The 17,709-nt window shown below is 48.7% G+C and overlaps 1 protein-coding gene across 1 annotated transcript in view; it reads right to left on the bottom strand.

The window, feature by feature from the left end:
• LOC119962278 (microtubule-associated protein futsch-like) overlaps positions 1-17,709 on the bottom strand; it is a 433,376-nt gene that overhangs the window by 225,625 nt on the left and 190,042 nt on the right. Inside the window, exon 20 of the mRNA XM_038790266.1 lies at positions 4,954-5,193. Coding sequence (XP_038646194.1) covers positions 4,954-5,193 — 240 coding nt within the window. The remainder of the gene's footprint in view (positions 1-4,953; positions 5,194-17,709) is intronic.

The raw sequence follows: 17,709 nt of genomic DNA, 5'->3' as shown, positions 1-17,709 counted from the left end.
TAATGGCCGCACCGCCCCCGATTTGGGGTGCAACGGATAAATGTCGCGAGAGGCGTCTCGCGAGATTTACCCGGCTCACCACGCAGCATCTCAAGAGGTGTCGTAATCTGGATCCTACCCACAATGGCCAGGACCGGAGCACCTGGAGGAAACCCACGCATATCTGGTTTAGCGCACAAGGCTAAATCGCTGGCTTTTAAAGCAGGCCAATAGCACGGTTCGATTCCCGTACCAGACTCCCCGGACAGGCGCCGGAATGTGGCGACTAGGGGCTTTTCACAGTAACTTCATTGAAGCCTACTCCTGACAATAAGCGATTTTCAATTTTTCAATTTCAAAGTGTACAGTTAAGCACACTTGAATATGTACTCTTTCATGGCTTGTGGGAGAAAACCGGAGCACCTGGAGGAAACCCACGCAGACATGGGGAGAATATGAAGACCCCGCACAGACAGTGACCCAAACCGGAATCGAACCCGGGACCCTGGCGCTGTGAAGCAACAGTGCTAACCACTGTACCACAGTACTGCCAGAGATCCATAGCAGGCAAAGGCATAGACATCCCAAGGCTCCGGCACTTGGAGGGATGCTGGAGCCAAGGGCTCTGCTGAACTCCAGTCAGGTGATGTGCCCCCCTTGGGCCCGGGCGTCCCACAGCTGCTGGAACTGCAAAGGTAGAGTCCTGAATATCAGGAAGGGATGTTAACATTCCTCCTTGGACCACAAGGCCAATTGGAGGAGTCCCACGCTTTCTGTCCAAGGAGATGATGCCATCACTGTGAGGCAATAAGGCCAACACTGCAAGGCTGGTGTCCATATTGCAGATTTTGGTGCAGACGTGCACTCCATGGTGTGGGATTTCCACTCCATGGTTCAGGTCATGCACTCCATGGCTGAGGGTGTGAGTTGCATGGTGCAGGACATCAACTGTGTCGTGCAGGCACTAGTGGGAATCTACAAGTGCAGCACAAGAGGATAGTGCGTTTCTGAATCTCACTCCAGTTGCCCTTCCACCCCATGGAGGAGCCCAGGGACCCCCAAGGACTCATAGGGACAAGGATCGGCAGGTGCATAGCCTGGAGCCTTCCACCCAGGAAACCCATGGGTGTCCAGCACATCCCACTCCCCCCTCCCATTGACTGACGCACCTCCAGCATCCCCTCCTCCCACCCCGCACCGAGGATGGCAGCACACCAACATCCCTGCTGCCCGAAAGCAGGCCCAGAGCCTCAACGTCCAGGCCAACCAGGGCAATCCCACCAAGGTCATCTCAGACAACAAGGTGTGGTAGGCAGCAGGCTGTGTCCTCCTCGGCTGTGAATCCTGGGGAGACACTATAGACGTAGCATCAGGTGAGAAATGTTCAGAAAATATAGTCACAACATGGGCATGGGTGAATTAGGCATAATTTGAAATTATTCACCTGTGTTAGCACGTATTAAAAATTATGTTGTGCACCCTTATAGTGCCTCCCTCCACTTATTTCATTGCGGCATGCTCAGCCAACCCCCACACAATGACAATGCATCCTCCATCTGCTCGGAGAGGATGGCTGTTCAATAGTTTTACCCCCTCCCATTGTGATGATGAAGACGTGCTGATGTGACACTGATAATGCACCCCCCCCCCCCCCACCCCATCCACCCAGGCAAATACACATGCGTCTCATCTGTTGCAACATTATTTCAGCATGGGGAAGCCGTCGGCTGAAAGCATGTGAGAGTCTGTCTGCTCACCTAATCAATAGGTGCAGACACACAGAGGGACCCCTAACTTCGGAGGAAACAGTAGCAACTGGGGTGTGTTATGCGGCGTCTGATCGCCCTCAGATCACCCTGTTCAGTGGCAGGTCATGCCCATGTTTCTGTCAGGAAGGAGTCAGACATTTGCGGGAGATACAAGAAGCATTGCTCTGTCCTCCCTGCAAGTCGTTATCATTCTCCTGCATTGTCTGGTCATAGCACTTTTGTGCCCTGCCCATGAAAGGAGCAATCAACAGAATAACCTCCCACTGGCGGCACACAAATAAGATTGTCTCAGACTCCATGGGGGGACAAAGCTGTCCACCCTAGTCCCAGTCCTCCCCGAAGCGAGAGGCTATCGGGGTCATCCAGGACCTGCCAATCATCCATAGTCTTTCCTCTGCCTCTCTCAATCTTCTCCTGATCCAGCTCCTCGCCCCATTGTCGTGCCAATTTGTGGTGTGGGACAACATGATGATGCAAGTGACGCTCTGTGGACTGTACTGGAGGGCTTCTCCCTGCCTGTCCAGGCACCAGAACCGCATCTATAGCAGGCCTATCGTCTGCTCAACCAGCACATGTGTTAAAGCAAGAGCCTCATTGTAACAAATCTCAGTTTGTGTTTGGGACCTCCGCACAGGCGTCATCAGCCACCCCTGAGGGAGTACCCTTTGTCCATGAGAAGCCATCCCTCCAGCCGCTGGTCCCCCTTGATGTCGGCCGGGATCTGTGAATGTCCAAGAATGTAACTATCATGGACGCTCCCCAGGAAATGGGCACAAACCTGCATTTTGCACATTGGATAGTCGCAGACGATCTGAAAGTTAAAGGAATGTTCTCCCTTGCGGTTCATAAAGGGCACCCCATGCTGCCATGGGGAACGCTGGGCCACTTGGGTGCAGTTGATGACACTCTGCATCTGGAGCAAGCCAGCTATGCATGCAAAGCCCATGGACCTGGCATCCTTGCTCTGGTCAAAGTTGATGTACTGGTGAACCATCACAGATAGCGCATCTGTCACCTCCCTTATGCACTTATGTGCGGTAGACTGACAGATGCCGCACAGGTCACCCATGAAGCCCTGAAATGAGCTGCTGGCATAAAGGTTCATGCACATTCCCTGATATGAGCATCTTTTCATTGGGCATCACTCCCTTTTTCATAGAATTTATAGTGCAGAAGGAGGCCATTCGGCCCATCCAGTCTGCACTGGCTCTTGGAAAGAGCACCCTACCCTGATTCCAAGAAACAGCTGAAGACAGTGGATACTTCAAAGGCTTTGGACCCTGACAATATTTCAGCAATAGTATTGGAGACTTGTGCTCCAGAACTTGCCACACCCCTCGCCAAGCTGTTCCAGTACAGCTACAACACTGGCATCTAACCAGCAATGTGGAAAATTATGTCCTGTACAGAAAAAGCAGGGCAAATCTAACTTGGCAATTACTGCCCTATCAATCTACCCTCAGTCATCAATAAGGTGATGGAAGAGGTCATCAACAATGCTATCAAGTGCCACTTACTTCATAATAACATGCTCACTGACGCTCAGTTTGGGTTCCGCCAGGGTCACTCAACTCCCTACTCATTAAGCCTTAGTTCAAACATTTACAAAAGGGCATGGGCAGTACGGTTGCATAGTGATTAGCACAGTTGCTTCCCAGCTCCAGGGTCCCAGGTTCGATTCCCGGCTTGGGTCACTGTCTGTGCGGAGTCTGCATGTTCTCCCCGTATCTGCATCGGTTTCCTCTTGGTACTCCGGTTTACTCCCACAGTCCAAAGATGTTCAGGGTTAGGTGGATTGGCCATGCTAAATTGCCCTTAGGTTTGGTGGGGTTACTGGGTTACGGGGATAGGGTGGAGTTGTGGGTTTAAGTGGGGTGCTCTTTCCAAGAGCTGGTGCAAATTCGATGGGCCGAATGGCCTCCTTCTGCACTGTAAATCCTACGACTAAAAGAGCTGAACTCCAGAGGTGAGGGGCGAAATTCTCCACCCCCAGCAGGGTCGGAGAATCGCCTGGGGCCGCCGAAAATCCCGTCCCCGCCGTGGCTGAGATTCTCCGCCACACGGGAAGTGGCGGCGGCAGGAATCTCGCCACTCCGATCGGAGAGGCCCCTGCGGTGATTCTCCGGCCCGGATGGGCCGAAGTCCCGCCGCTGGGAGGCCTCTCCCGCCGACGAGGTTTGAACCACCTCTGGAACGGCGGCATCAGCGGCGTGAGCGGGCCCCGGGGTCCTGGGGGGGGCGGGGCGCGATCGAACCCTGGGGGGTGCCCTCACGGTGGCCTGGCCCGCGATCGGGGCCCCCCGCTCAGACTCCGGGCCAGTGCCCTGGGTGTACTATTTTCCTCCGCGGCCGCCACGGCCTCCGCCATGGCGGAAGCGGAAGAGAACCCCACATCGCACATGCACCGGCAGTGACATCAGCGGCCGGCGCATGCGCCGACCGGCGAAAGCCTTTCGGCCAGCTCCGCTGCCGAGGGCGCCGGTTTTTTGCGCCAGTCTTCCGGCGCGGGGCTGGCCCCCAAAGGTGGGGAGAATTTCCCACCTTTGGGGAGGCCCGACCCCCGAGTGGTTGGCGCCACTCCCCTACTCCGGGACCCTCCGTCACGCCGGGTAGGGGAGAATGCCGCCCGAGGTGAGAGTGACTGCCTTTGACATTTGATTGTGTATGGCATCAAGGAGCCCGAGCAAAACTGGAGTCAATGGGAATCAGGGGGAAAACTCTCCACTGCTTGGAGTCATAACCAGCAATAAGTCTGCTATCAATATATGTTGAAATTCAGTTGACTGCTTGTTTAACCATGGATTTTGTCTTTAAAAGTCAATACACGGCTTCCCATAGGCTTGGTAGGTTGCACCAGATTGAACAAGGTGAGATGACAGCGTGGATGGATGGGGTTCACCAATTAATCAGCTGGAAAGCCAATAAATAAAGGGACATGACAGCTACTTCCTTGCCCATGTCACAGAGCAGCAACTGGGACTAACAGGTTAATTCCATGGGAGCTGCATGGAAGTGATGGGCTGAATGTGCTGTAAATGGCCTTATTTGTGCCATCACTGCTTTGGAAGGGATTCTGTTACCTTGAAGTTTTATTCTTGATTTTAATCTACAATTCCCAGCTGTCCACCTTTTCAGCAACACAGAAGCTTGGATCTGTGATAGCCTTTGACCTCTGTCCCACTGTAATGTAAAATGAAGCCCGTACCTCTTGGGGTTCTTCAGGTTTGAATAGATTATTCTGGGAGCCCACTTCTTGTTGCTGAACATCCTCTAGTTTTCTTACTTGGGCTTGAGAGCTATCCTTGGGTATTTCTGTATCTGGCAGGTAAATCAAACGTGTTGTGGGTGTTTCTGATGTTTTCCGGTATTTGTTTTGATCAGGAATAGTTTGGGAAATTCCATCATCTTTCAAATCATTTTCGAAAAAACGTCCTTGTTGACTTTCCTATATTTAAAGAGAGAAGAAGAGGGATAATAATGCAGGAAATTCTACTCTGTAGTCACAGGACTTCCATTCCCCGCACCATCTCCCACATTGAGTAAAGCAAACAAGTGCGATCTAGCATACGTTGTGTGTCAGGGATTAAAACTTTCTACCTTCAGCATAAGAAGGGAAAGTTTTGCAGTTATAAGTTGCCTTTTCATAACCTCAGGACTCCTCAATATGCTTCTTAGCCAACCAAATAATTCTGATCTGTAGTCACTGTTATAATGTGGAGACACTGCAGCCAATTTGTACACAGCAAACTCCCAAAAACTGCATTGTGATACTGACCATATAGTCTGCTTCATGATTTTGGTGAAGGAATTAATATTGTCCAAGGCAGCAGGAAATCTCTCCTGCTCGTATTCCAAAAGCACCATGACGTCTTTTAAATTCACTCGAGAGGACAGATAGGTGCACAGATTAATATCCATAAGACCATAAGACACGGAGCAGAATTATTGTCTCTGACAATGCAACTCCAGCAGTACTGCACACAAGTGTCAGCCTGGATATAGTGTTCAAGCCCTGGAACTTAAATCCAGTCTTTTGACTCAGAGACAACTGAGTCATCGGTGACACCTATTGAAACATCTGGGGCAGGATTCTCCATCGGCGGGATCCTCTGCTTCGCTGGCAGCGCACTCACACCTGCGGATTTCCCGACAGCACGGGGGTGCCCACAATGGGAAACCCCATTGGCCGACTGCTGGGACGGAGGATCCCACTGCCAGCAGGGACGCGCCACACCAGAAAACGGGTGCGGTGGGATGGAGGATCCCATCCTGATTTTCCAGTCAGTGGGATAGAGTCACCATTTACTGCACAAGGAACACTAATTAGATAAATTATAACCATTTCATATATTACTTCATTTTCTCAGACTGTGCGGCAGAGATGACCTAGTTTATAAACCTGCCCACTTGTCTCTGTTGGACTGTGCATGATTTGGGAGTTTGGTCAGTTTTCAATGCTGAAGAACAACATTTTCTATCTTTTATCGAGACCAATTACCTAATGTATGGTCAACCGTGAAAAGAGTAAAAATAATCTGGGAGAAATGCATGATTATATGTCGCTGTGTTTTTAGAATGTGAATATTGTTGTGGGGAGCACAAAGATGTCGAGCTTTGTGTAAATAGATCAGTGCAGGATGTAAGGATCTTTGATTTTAACACAGTAAAACTCTAAGAGGAAAGCATATTTACAATATAGAAGAAACTAAATCTGATAATTCAGGGGAAGGTGACCTCAGTGTCACGAGTAGAGAGTCATGTGATGTTGTAATGGAGAGAGAGGCTGGGGAAGGGAGAGGAAACATTGGATCATTTTCTGCATAATGTTAAGGAATGTGCAAAAGATATTCTTGTCTTGGATGGTCTTTGATCTTAAGTGCTAAATTAGAGGTTAGGACATTGACAACAGTATGGGATATGGAAATCGCTGGAAAGATTAACATTTGTTACCCCACCTTAATTGCCCTTGAACTGACCATTTCAGAGAGCAGTTAACAGTCAACCAATTGGCTCTGGAGTCAGGTGTAGACCAAACCAGACACAGATAGCAGAGTTCCTTCCCTAAAGGACATTTGTGAACTTGGTGAGTTTTTACATGATGATAGCTGCCATGGCCACCCTGACAGATTTGTTTTCAATTCCAGATTTATTAACTGAATTCAAATTCCACCAGTTGCCCTGGTAGGATTCTGGAATACTAATCCAAGGACATTGCCACTACTCCACCATCTCCCTCTAATTTGGGTTTGATTTGGAATAATTACAAACATAAATCATATGATGGGTCGATCAATACCGACCGGTGGCCCTGACGTGTGTTATCATGAAATGCTTCGAGCAGATAGTCATGAGATGGATCAATGCCAGCCTCCCAGACGATCTCGATCCATTGCAGTTCGCCTATCACCATGACCGGTCCACAGCAGATGCTATCTCCCTGGCTCTACAATTAACATTCGAACACCTCAACAACAAGGCCACCTACGTGAGACTGCTATTTATAGACTACAGCTCCACCTTCAATACCATTATCCCAACAGAACTTATAACCAAACTCTACAATCTTGAACTTGACCCCTCCCTGTGCAGCTGGATCCTTGACTTCCTCACCAACAGACCGCAATCTGTCAGGATAGGGAACAGCACCTCCTCCACAATAGCCCTCAACACCGGGGCCCCGCAAGGATGTGTGCTCAGTCCTCTACTGTACTCCATATACACGCATGACTGTGTGGCAAGATTTAACTCCAGTTCGACCTATAAGTTTGCAGATGATACGACTGTGGTAGGGCGCATCTCAAACAATTACGAATCAGACTACAGAAGGGAAATAGGTCACTTGGTTACATGGTGTACCGAAAACAACCTCTCTCTAAATGTTGGAAAGACCAAGGAACTGATCATCGACTTCAGGAAGCGCAGCACGACACATACCCCCATCTACATCAATGGCTCCGAAGTGGAGATGGTCGATTGCTTTAAGTTCCTGGGGTCACCTTCACCAACAGTCTGTCCTGGTCCACTCACGTTGATGCAACATTCAAGAAAGCCCAACAACGTCTGTACTTCCAACGGAAGCTAAAGAAATTCAGCATATCTGCATCGACTCTCACAAACTTCTACAGATGTGCCATAGAGAGCATCCTATCCGGCTACATCACACCCTGGTATGGCAACTGCTCGGTCCAAGATCGCAAGAAACTCCAGAGTGTGGTGAACTCAGCCCAATGCATCACACAAGCTTGCCACCCTCACATTGACTCTGTCTACACCTCCCGCTGCCTCAGGAAGACAGACAGCATTATCAGAGACCCCTTCCACCCAGGCATTGCCTTCTTCCAGACCCTTCCATCAGGCAGACGGTACAGAAGTCTGAAGACACGCACATCCAGAAATAGGAACAGCTTCTTCCCCACAGCTACTAGACTCCTCAACGACTCTCCCTCGGATTGATCTGTTCCCTGTAAGAACACTATTCACGACACCCTATGCTGCTCTTGCTCATGTATTTGTTCTGTTTGGCCCCTTGTACCGCACTGTAACCAATCACTGTTTGTCAATGTATCATTTGTCAATATACTCTGTCGATTATTCTTTTTTTTATCTACTGTGTATGCACTGTGTATGTTCCCTTGGCCGCAGAAAAATACTTTTCACTGTACTTCGGTAAATGTGACAATAAATCAAATCAAATCAAATGATAACATTTTCCCCTGGCTACGGAATCACAAACATGATAAGTCGCAGGTCATTCAGGATTGAGATGAAGAGAAATTTCTTCACTCAAAGGGTTGAAAAGCTTCGGAATTCCCTAACCCAGAATGCTGTGGATGCTCAATTGCTGAGTATATTCAAGATAGGAGTAGATAGAGTTTGGGTAGGAAGGGAATGATTGATATTCGGATTGAGCAGGAAAGTGGAGCTGAGGTAGAAGATCAGCTATGGTGTTGTTGAATGGCGGGACAGGCTCATAGAGCTGAATTGCCAACTCCTGTATCTATTTCTTACAGTAACCTGCTTAGGAGAATATAATGTCGCAGCAGATAAAAACATTTCCAGTCATTCAAGACAATGAAAATGGGTGGCATTTTCCATTCTAAAAGGCTAATTGTAGTGGCGGGCAGGAAAATGAGCATGATTCCCATTGGGCTGTTCGGAAGGTTCTTATATTAGGTCATGTGCTTTTTAGATGTGCATCAATGAGAAGCACCTCAAATCTCATGGTAAGGTGGGTTGGGATTTGTCCATCCCACCAGAACATCGTGAGGTTGAAGGTGTGAACACCACATTAGACACTCACACAATCACTCTCTGCACACAAGGGTTTGTGGTGGCGAATGATGGTCCCCAGAAGAAACAAGCCCTTTCCCCTCAGATTTAGTGACAGCCCTCTGGAGACACTCCTCCAGGCAGTCCAGGACCAGAGGGAGGTCGTCTACCCCAGAGATGGCAGCAGGAGGTCCACCAACCTCATCATGTAAACTTGGGAAGAGGTCTCCATTTTGTGCCTGTGGACCTCAGAAGAGGACAGCTATGCAGTAAAGGAAGAGAATGAATGTTCTAATCTGCTCCTTCAGGGCAAGTCAACCTTCTTCTAACTCCCAATTCACACTCTCATAAGACTATCAGACATTTGAGGGTTACAGTCCACAGGGACCTCACCCACTACCAGAAGAGACTGATAGTCCATTGGACACTTTAACATCCTCATATCCTGTAACATCCTTCACAAATCACATATTCAGCCCCACTGGTGAACACTCAGCACATGCAGCAGGCATGCATGCTTATGACCTTTAAGCAGGACAGGATCACCCACAGCAAAAGGGAAAGATCCCTGTCTGGAGGGGGGAATGATGGAGTTGAGGCCACTCACCCCCTTCAAGGAGCAGGTTGCAGAGCTGGATTGTACAGACAGAGCCCATTCCTGTGTGAAGGCGAGATTAGTATCTCCCAGCAAACCAGCGACGGTCCCGCAGACAATGATTGTGAGTGTTCTTTAATGTAGGTGACTGCCGAGCCAATCATTACTTATCGCGTCCCTCCACTAACAATCACAAGCAAAAGAAGGTAGAGGGACACTGCCAGTCACCCCATCAGCCCCAGTCCAAAGAGCATCTGACATGAGGATCCCGAGGAAGTATCCAAGAGCATCACCGCATTCACCTGTATCCTGGGCTGCACGGTGGCACAGTGGTTAGCACAGTTGCTTCACAGTGCTAGGTTCCCAGGATCGATTCCCGGCTTGGGTCACTGTCTGTGCACAGTCCGCACTTTCTCCCCGTGTCTGCATGGGTTTCCTCTGGTTGCTCCAGTTTCCTCCCACAGTCCAAAGATGTGCAGATTAGGTGGATTGGCCATGCTAAACAGCCCATAGTGTCCAAAAAGGTTGGGTGGGTTTACTGGGTTATGGGGATAGGGTGCAGGTGTGGGCTTGGGTAGGGTGCTCTTTCCAATGGCCGGTGCAGACTCGATGGGCCGAATGGCCTCCTTCTGCACTGTAAATTCTATGATTCTATGATCCTCCACCAGTGCACAGGCACACATCTTGGTGGGACCAAGTTCTAGAACAGACTCAGGGTCATTATCTGGGGAGCACAGCACTGAAACTGGTCCACAGAAGGCAGAGGCAGTGATACCCATGGTCTCGGACACTTGGAAGACTGCTGGAGGCCAGTCCCCAATGATGAGACTCTGGAATCGGCCCTCAGAGAAATGTTGGAGCTCCAAAGGCAGGCAGAGGAACAGCAGGTAGTGTTGTTAGAGACTGTCACCAGATTAGAACATCCATGTTCGACCTGATGTCGTGGCTTCGGAATGCGAGCACATCAAAATCACCATTGGAATGGTGACAGATGCCAAGGCGTCCCTGGTCCGGCAGAACACAGTTAAATGAAATGAAAATCGCTTATTGTCACAAGTAGGCTTCAAATGAGGTTACTGTGAAAAGCCCCTAGTCGCCACATTCCGCCGCCTGTTCGGGTTGGCTGGTACGGGAATTGGCAGCCGTGCTGCTTGCCTGCCTTGGTCTGCTTTCAAAGCCAGCGATTTAGTCCTGTGCTAAACAGCCCCTTAATGCCAGATATGCACTCAGACCTGCACACCATTCACTTTAGCCATGAATGGGATCCATCAGTGATGAGGCAAGAGGAGGATGGGGCACCCTGATCTTCCTCCAGAGGTGCCTTCTCCTCATGGAGTGAGGAATGGGCCCTTGGGCACCCATAGGGAGAAAAAACATCAGCCCTCCCACCCAGCTTTGTGTCATCTGCAAATTTAGATGCATTACATTTAGTTCCCTCATCTAAATCATATATATTGTGAATAGCTGGAATCCTAGCGCTGAACCGTGGCACCCCACTGGTGACTTCCTGCCACTTGGAAAAAGGCCGGTTTGTTCCTACTCTTTGTTTCCTGTCTGCCAACCAAATTTCTCAATACACTACCCGCAATCCCATGCACTTTAATTTTACATGTGGGACCTTATTGAAAGCCTCCTGAAAGTCTAAATAAACCACATCTTTTCATCAACTTTACTGGTTACATCCTCGAAGAATTACAGTAGATTTGTCAAGCATGATTTCCCTTTTTAAATCTATGCCTACTGTGCATTTCTGCTACTGTTTTCCAAGTGCTTTGCTTTTAAATCTTTTACTCTAGCATTTTCCCCACTACTGATGTCAGGCTGACTTGATTTGTAATTTCCTGTATTCTCTCTACCTCCCTTTTTAAATAGTGGGGTTACATTAGCTACCCTCCTATCTGTATGACCTGTTCCAGAGTCTATAGAATCTTGGAAGATGGGTCTGCAGAGGACACATAACAAGATCAAATCAGACAACAGATTCTACCCTGGCCACGGTGAAAGACGATGTACTTCAGACACTAGAAGGACTTAAAAGTGAGGAGCAGGTATTGGATAGACTGTCTGCACTTAAAGTTGATAGGGTAACTAGACTAGGTGAGGTGTATCCAGGGAAGCCGAGGGAAGTGAAGGTGGATATTGTGGAGACACTGACCATAATTTTTTAGTCTTTCTTGGGCTCAGGGACGATGCAAAGGACTGGAGAATAACAAACATCTATAGTAGACCTCATGAGACCCACGGAGACATCTCAATTGATCTTCTCATGGGAGTTGTGGAATATGAGCTCCCCCACTCATGGGCGGAGGACCGCCATTTGGGGCAAGTGAATTTACCTTATAAGAGCCAGCTCCAACTGGGATCAGCATCTTCGGTCGTCCCACTTGGCACCCTTGAACTGTAAGCTGCATTGCTGCCTCTACTTTATATTGATTAATTTAATAATGTTCACGTATCTTCTTGGGCCCCTGAGCTTTTATACTGGTGACAAGGAAAACAGCGGCTTTGATTCTGGATGTTCTGAGTGCACCAGAATACCCCAGAATGAGAGCCTGGTCTATGGGATTTTGAACATGCTGCTTCCTGGAAGGCTAGAGGCCTTTGACACCGACAATGAAGACTGGGCCCAGTAAACCGAATGGATGCGGTATATCTTCCAGGCAAATGGTACTGTTGGAGACGATCGACAGAAGGTAATACTCCTGACCACCTGCAGGGCCCCGTCATTCAGCGTAATCAAGAGCCTCACCAATCCGGCAGCTCCGGATTTGAGATCTATTACCAAGCTCGTGGAACTTGTTGTGAATCATTCCGGCTCCAACCGTTGGTAATGATGCAGAGGTACCAGTTCAATATGGCCGGATGAACTGGAGAATCGGTTACAGAATTTCTGACACACCTTCGTAAGTTACCTGAATATTGCGGCTTTGGCCCATCCCTGAGATGTTAATAGATTGTTTGGTGTGTAGCATTAATAATATAGGGTCTCAAAGGAAACTTAGAAAAGCTGGCCTTGGATCTGAAAAGGGCATAGAGCTGACGTTCTCCCGTGAAAATGTGGAAAAGTGGATCCAGGAGCCCCAGGGTTGTGTGGATTATGACGTACGCAGCGTTAGACATCTCCAGTCCCAAAGAATGATGCCCCCCCCCCCCCCCAATGATAGGGCTCATATGATGCAGTCACCCCAAAACAACATCGGGGTCAGGCCTGATGGCCAAGGGCAACCACGGCCTGACAGAACATCTCTCTGGAGGACGATGTGAAATATCCACAACCATGGTGCATTTGCGGTCGCAGGTGGTGACATCCACCAGGAAACTATTGACCATCATCGGTATCACGGTGACTCCAGTCACCCATGGACAACAGTCAGTTAGGTTGTCACTGGTAGTGGCGCAAATACCCGGACCCAGTCTTTTAGGCTGTGATTGGCGACAAAGAATCTGCCTGATTTGGCAACAATTCCTCCGGATGGGTAATGGCACTCTGTAAAAAGTCCTTGGAAAGTATCTGAAGGCTTTCCAGTAGGGCCTGGGAAAGATAAAGGGGACCAGAGCAAATATTTAGGCTGAGCCAGGGGCGCAGCCTAAATATTTCAGAGCTCGGCTGGTCCCATACGCTCTGCTTACAAAGGTGGACGAGAAATTGAGCCAGCTGGCGAGCTTGGGCATCATGCTCCTGATCCAGGTCGCAGACTAGACAGCGCCAGTGGACATGCTGCTGAAACCAGACAAGTCCATCCCTCCTGTGAGTCGATTATAAGATAATAATAAACATGTTTCCGCTTGGACTGGCACCCCATGCTTCACCTAAAAGATTTGTACGTAAAATTGGCTGGGGGGTTCCTTGTTCACAAAGTTTAACATGAGCCATGCATACCTCCAGTTGGAATTAGATGCGGCATCACGAAAATATATCACCATCAACACCCGCAAAGTTGTACGAATACACAAGGCTTCCATTCAGAGTGTCAGTGTGTGCGATTTTCCAGCGGCTGATGGAAAACATCCTCCAAAGGCTTCCCAGGGTGGCTGTCTACCTTGACGATGTGCTTATTACAGAAACCGAGAAGGAACGCCTGGGAAACCTAGAAGAGGTCATCCGATGAGTCTCCAAAGTGGGTGTCTGCCTGAAGTGGGGCTGATGCGTTTTCCAGGCATCGATAAAGATCGGTTATACTGGCTAGAGGACAAGGTCCGGGCTATCAAGGGAGGTCTGACACATGAAAGTCAGAGTACGCAACAAAGCTGGGGTCAGTTTTAGGGCTCCTTAGATATTATGGGAAGCTCATCTCAAACCTGGTTACCTGTTGGCGCCCCCGCACATGCTCTTAAAGAAGAACCAGAATTGGGCATGGAAGGTGCCGCGGCTGAAGCCATTCGCCAGAGTGAAGCAGTAGTTGTTGCTATCCAAAACGTTGATGAATTTTGATCCATTAAACCACTAATCCTCACGTGTGATGTCTCTCGCTGTATGGCAACAGGGCAGTGTTGTGCCACCAGTGGGACAATGGAATGGAGAAGCCAATAGCTTATGATTCCAGTCCCCTGGCCGATGCCAAGCACCACTAAATGCAAATCAAGGAAGGAAGGATTGTTGTGATATACACAATGACGAAATTCCACCAGTATGTCTATGGCTGTCATTTCACAGTGATCATGTACCATAAGCCCTTGTTTGGCCTCTTTGGGGAAAGCAAGATGATACTACCAATGGCTTTGGCCAGAATCCAATGATGGGCGCTTATAAGTAATCCCTTGAACATCGTCCAGGTATACAGGTCTCACAGGCGGAAGCCCTCAGCTGACTCCCGCTGCATGTGAGCCCCCATTCCTGCCAGTAGTGGACAAAGTCTTCTAACATTGAACTTCATGGACACCTTACAAGTGACAGCCACACAAATCCTCATGTGGACCCAAAGAATTGGATTTTGTTTATTGTCACATGTACCGAGGTACAGTGAAAAGTATTTTTCTGCGAGCAGCTCAACAGATCATTAAGTTCATGAAAAGAAAAGGAAACCAAAAAACATACATAATAGGACAACACAAGTTACACAGCGTAACTACATAAACACCAGCATCGGAGTGAAGCATACAGGGTGTAGTGTTAATCAGGCCAGTACAAAAGAGGGTAGTTTAGGAGTCTGGTAACAACGGGAAAGAAGCTGTTTTTGAGTCTGTTCGTGCGTGTTCTCAGACTTTTGTATCTCCTGCCCGATGGAAGAAGTTGGAAGAGTGAGTAAGCCGGGTGGGAGGGGTCTTTGATTCTACTGCCCGCTTTCCCCAGGAAGCGGGAGGTGTAGATGGAGTCAATGGATGGGAGGCAGGTTTGTGTGATGGACTGGGCTGTGTTCACAACTCTCGGAAGTTTCTTGCGGTCTTGGGATGAGCAATTGCCATACCAGGCTGTGATGCAGCCCGATAGGATGCTTTCTATGGTGCATCTGTAAAAGTTGGTAAGAGTTAATGTGAACATGCCGAATTTCCTTAGTTTCCTGAGGAAGTATAGACGCTGTTGTGCTTTCCTGGTGATAGTGTCGACGTGGGTGGACCAGGACAGATTTTTGGAGATTTGTACCCCTAAGAATTTGAAACTGCTAACCATCTCCACCTCGGCCCCGTTGATGCTGACAGGGGTGTGTACAGTACTTTGCTTCCTGGAGTCAATGACCAGCTCTTTAGTTTTGCTGGCATTGAGGGATAGATTGTTGTCGCTGCACCACTCCACTAGGTTCTCTATCTCCCTCCTGTATTTTGACTCGTCGTTATTAGAGATCCGGCCCACTGGTCATATCATCAGCAAACTTGTAGATGGAGTTGGAACCAAATTTTGCCACCTAGTCATGTGTGTACAGAAAGTATAGTAGGGGGCTAAGTACGCAGGCTTTTGGGGCTCCGGTATTGAGGACTATTGTGGAGGAGGTGTTGTTGTTTATTCTTACTGATTGTGGTCTGTGGGTCAGAAAGTCGAGGATCCAGTTGCAGAGTGGGGAGCCAAGTCCTACGTTTTGGAGCTTTGTTATGAGCATAGCTGGGATTATGTGTTGAAGGCGGAGCTGTAGTCAATAAATAGGAGTCCGATGTTGGAGTCCTTGTTGTCGAGAACTACGTTACCTACGTTGGTAATATAGTGCCACATCGTTCTACACGACGAGCTACAGGGAAAACTCCCAAAGGAAATGTGGGCCTATCTCGCAAAACAGCAGGAGTTCAGGGTGGAGGTGTTCTTATCTGAGGTGTTCTTATCTGTTCTTGCATTGAAGGGAGTGCAGCAAAGGTTTACCAGGCTGATTCCTGGGATGGTGGTACTGAAGAGAGACTAAATCGGTTAAGATTATTCATTGGAGTTTAGAAGCGTGAGAGGAGATCTCATAGAAACTCATAGAAATTCTGACAGGATTAAACAGGGCAGATTCAGAAAGAATGTTCCCGATGGTGGGGAGTCCAGAACTAGGTCTCATGGTTTCAGGATAAGGGGTAAACATTTTAGGACTGAGGTGAGGCAAAATTTCTTCATCCAAAGAGTGATGAATCTGTGGAATTTCACTGCCAAAAAAATTAGTTGAGGCCAAAACGTGTACTTTCAAGAAGGAATTAAATAGAGCTCTAGGGCCTAAAGGGAGCAAGTGATATGAGGGAAAAGATGGGATCAGGGCATTGAACTTGATGATCAGCCATGATCCTCAGACTTTCTCCTGTGTGGAGCCTGCATTGGTTTCCCACCGTCAGGTCAGTGCGTGATCTTACAACATTTGCATAGCAGATACCTGGATGTTTCCAAGACAAAGATGCTCACAAGGAACTACATATGGTGGCCGGGGCTCGGCGTGACATCGAACGAATGGTGCAGTAATGTGCGGCTTGCCAGGAACACCAGAAGCTTCCTCCATCAGCCTCGCTCCACCCTTGTAAATGGCCGGGATGCTGCTGGATGCGCTTGCATGCCGACTTCGTCAGGCCCATCATGGGGTTAATGTTTCTGTTCTTTGTTGATGCTCACTCAAAGTGGATAGATGTGCACCAAATGTCTTTCACCATCTTGAAAATCACTGAGGAGAAATTGCGCCAATCCTTCAGCACCCATGGGATTGCAGAAATGCTTGTCACGGATAACGGAATCCCCTTTACCAGCGAGGAATTCCAAGCATTTATGCATGCCAGTGGGTGAAACATGGCTGAACTGCCCCATACCTAATGATCTGGCTGAGTGGGTAGTCCAAACTGTTAAACAGGGCATGAAGAAACAGACTGCGGGTTCCATTAAATTGAAGTTGGCAGGTTTGATGTTCAACTTCCGGATGATGACGCACATCACAATGCTGGTTGTGCCGGCAGAATTATTGATGGGCTGACGATTCCGGATCTGCCTGAGCTTCACGTTCCCAAGCCTTGGCAGGAAGGTGAAAATGAAGCAGGGCCACCAGAAGAGGTAGCATGATCATCAAACATGTGAAAGAGGTTTTAAATCAGGGACGCTATTCACATTTGAAATTTCGGGGACAGCACCCAGTGGGTCCCAGGAACTAAAGTGGAGAGGGTGGGGCCAGTTTCTGAAATGGTCAGGACTAGAGAACGGGCCATGGAAAAGCACGTGCACCACCTCAAGAGCAGGGAAACTGCCCCAGAGGAATCCACACTAGGTGAATCTGTGCCTCGACCACTCTGTCTGCCATCCTCTCATCACAAAGACTGTCCCACCAGGGACCTGTAGTCATCTAAGATGGCCACCTGCAAAGGACCATGGGAATTATGGCCAACCCAGGACTCAGACAGATACACAGTCTTTGTGTATCTAAAACACAGGTAACCAGACCTGATCGAAACCCCCACTCGTTTGCATTTTGGCCCATTTTCCCAGGACAATATAACTCTAATCAAGCAACCGGTACAGCCACAGACTGATCGGCGCCACTCTCCTTACTCAGAAAGCACAACTGCCAAGGTCAATGATCGCTAAGGACCCTCACAGCTACCAAGCACCGGCCCCGTTATTGGCCAAAATTGAAGAGAATAATCAGAGCTCTGTCGAACTATTGGGTCCAAGGTTGAGGATGCCACAAAGACCGCGACATCCCAGAGGGATAAAAGAGAACA

This window comes from Scyliorhinus canicula, chromosome 2 (assembly GCF_902713615.1).
Source record: "Scyliorhinus canicula chromosome 2, sScyCan1.1, whole genome shotgun sequence".
Classification (NCBI taxonomy): Eukaryota; Metazoa; Chordata; class Chondrichthyes; order Carcharhiniformes; family Scyliorhinidae; genus Scyliorhinus; species Scyliorhinus canicula.
This window is presented reverse-complemented; position numbering and strand designations above follow the sequence as displayed.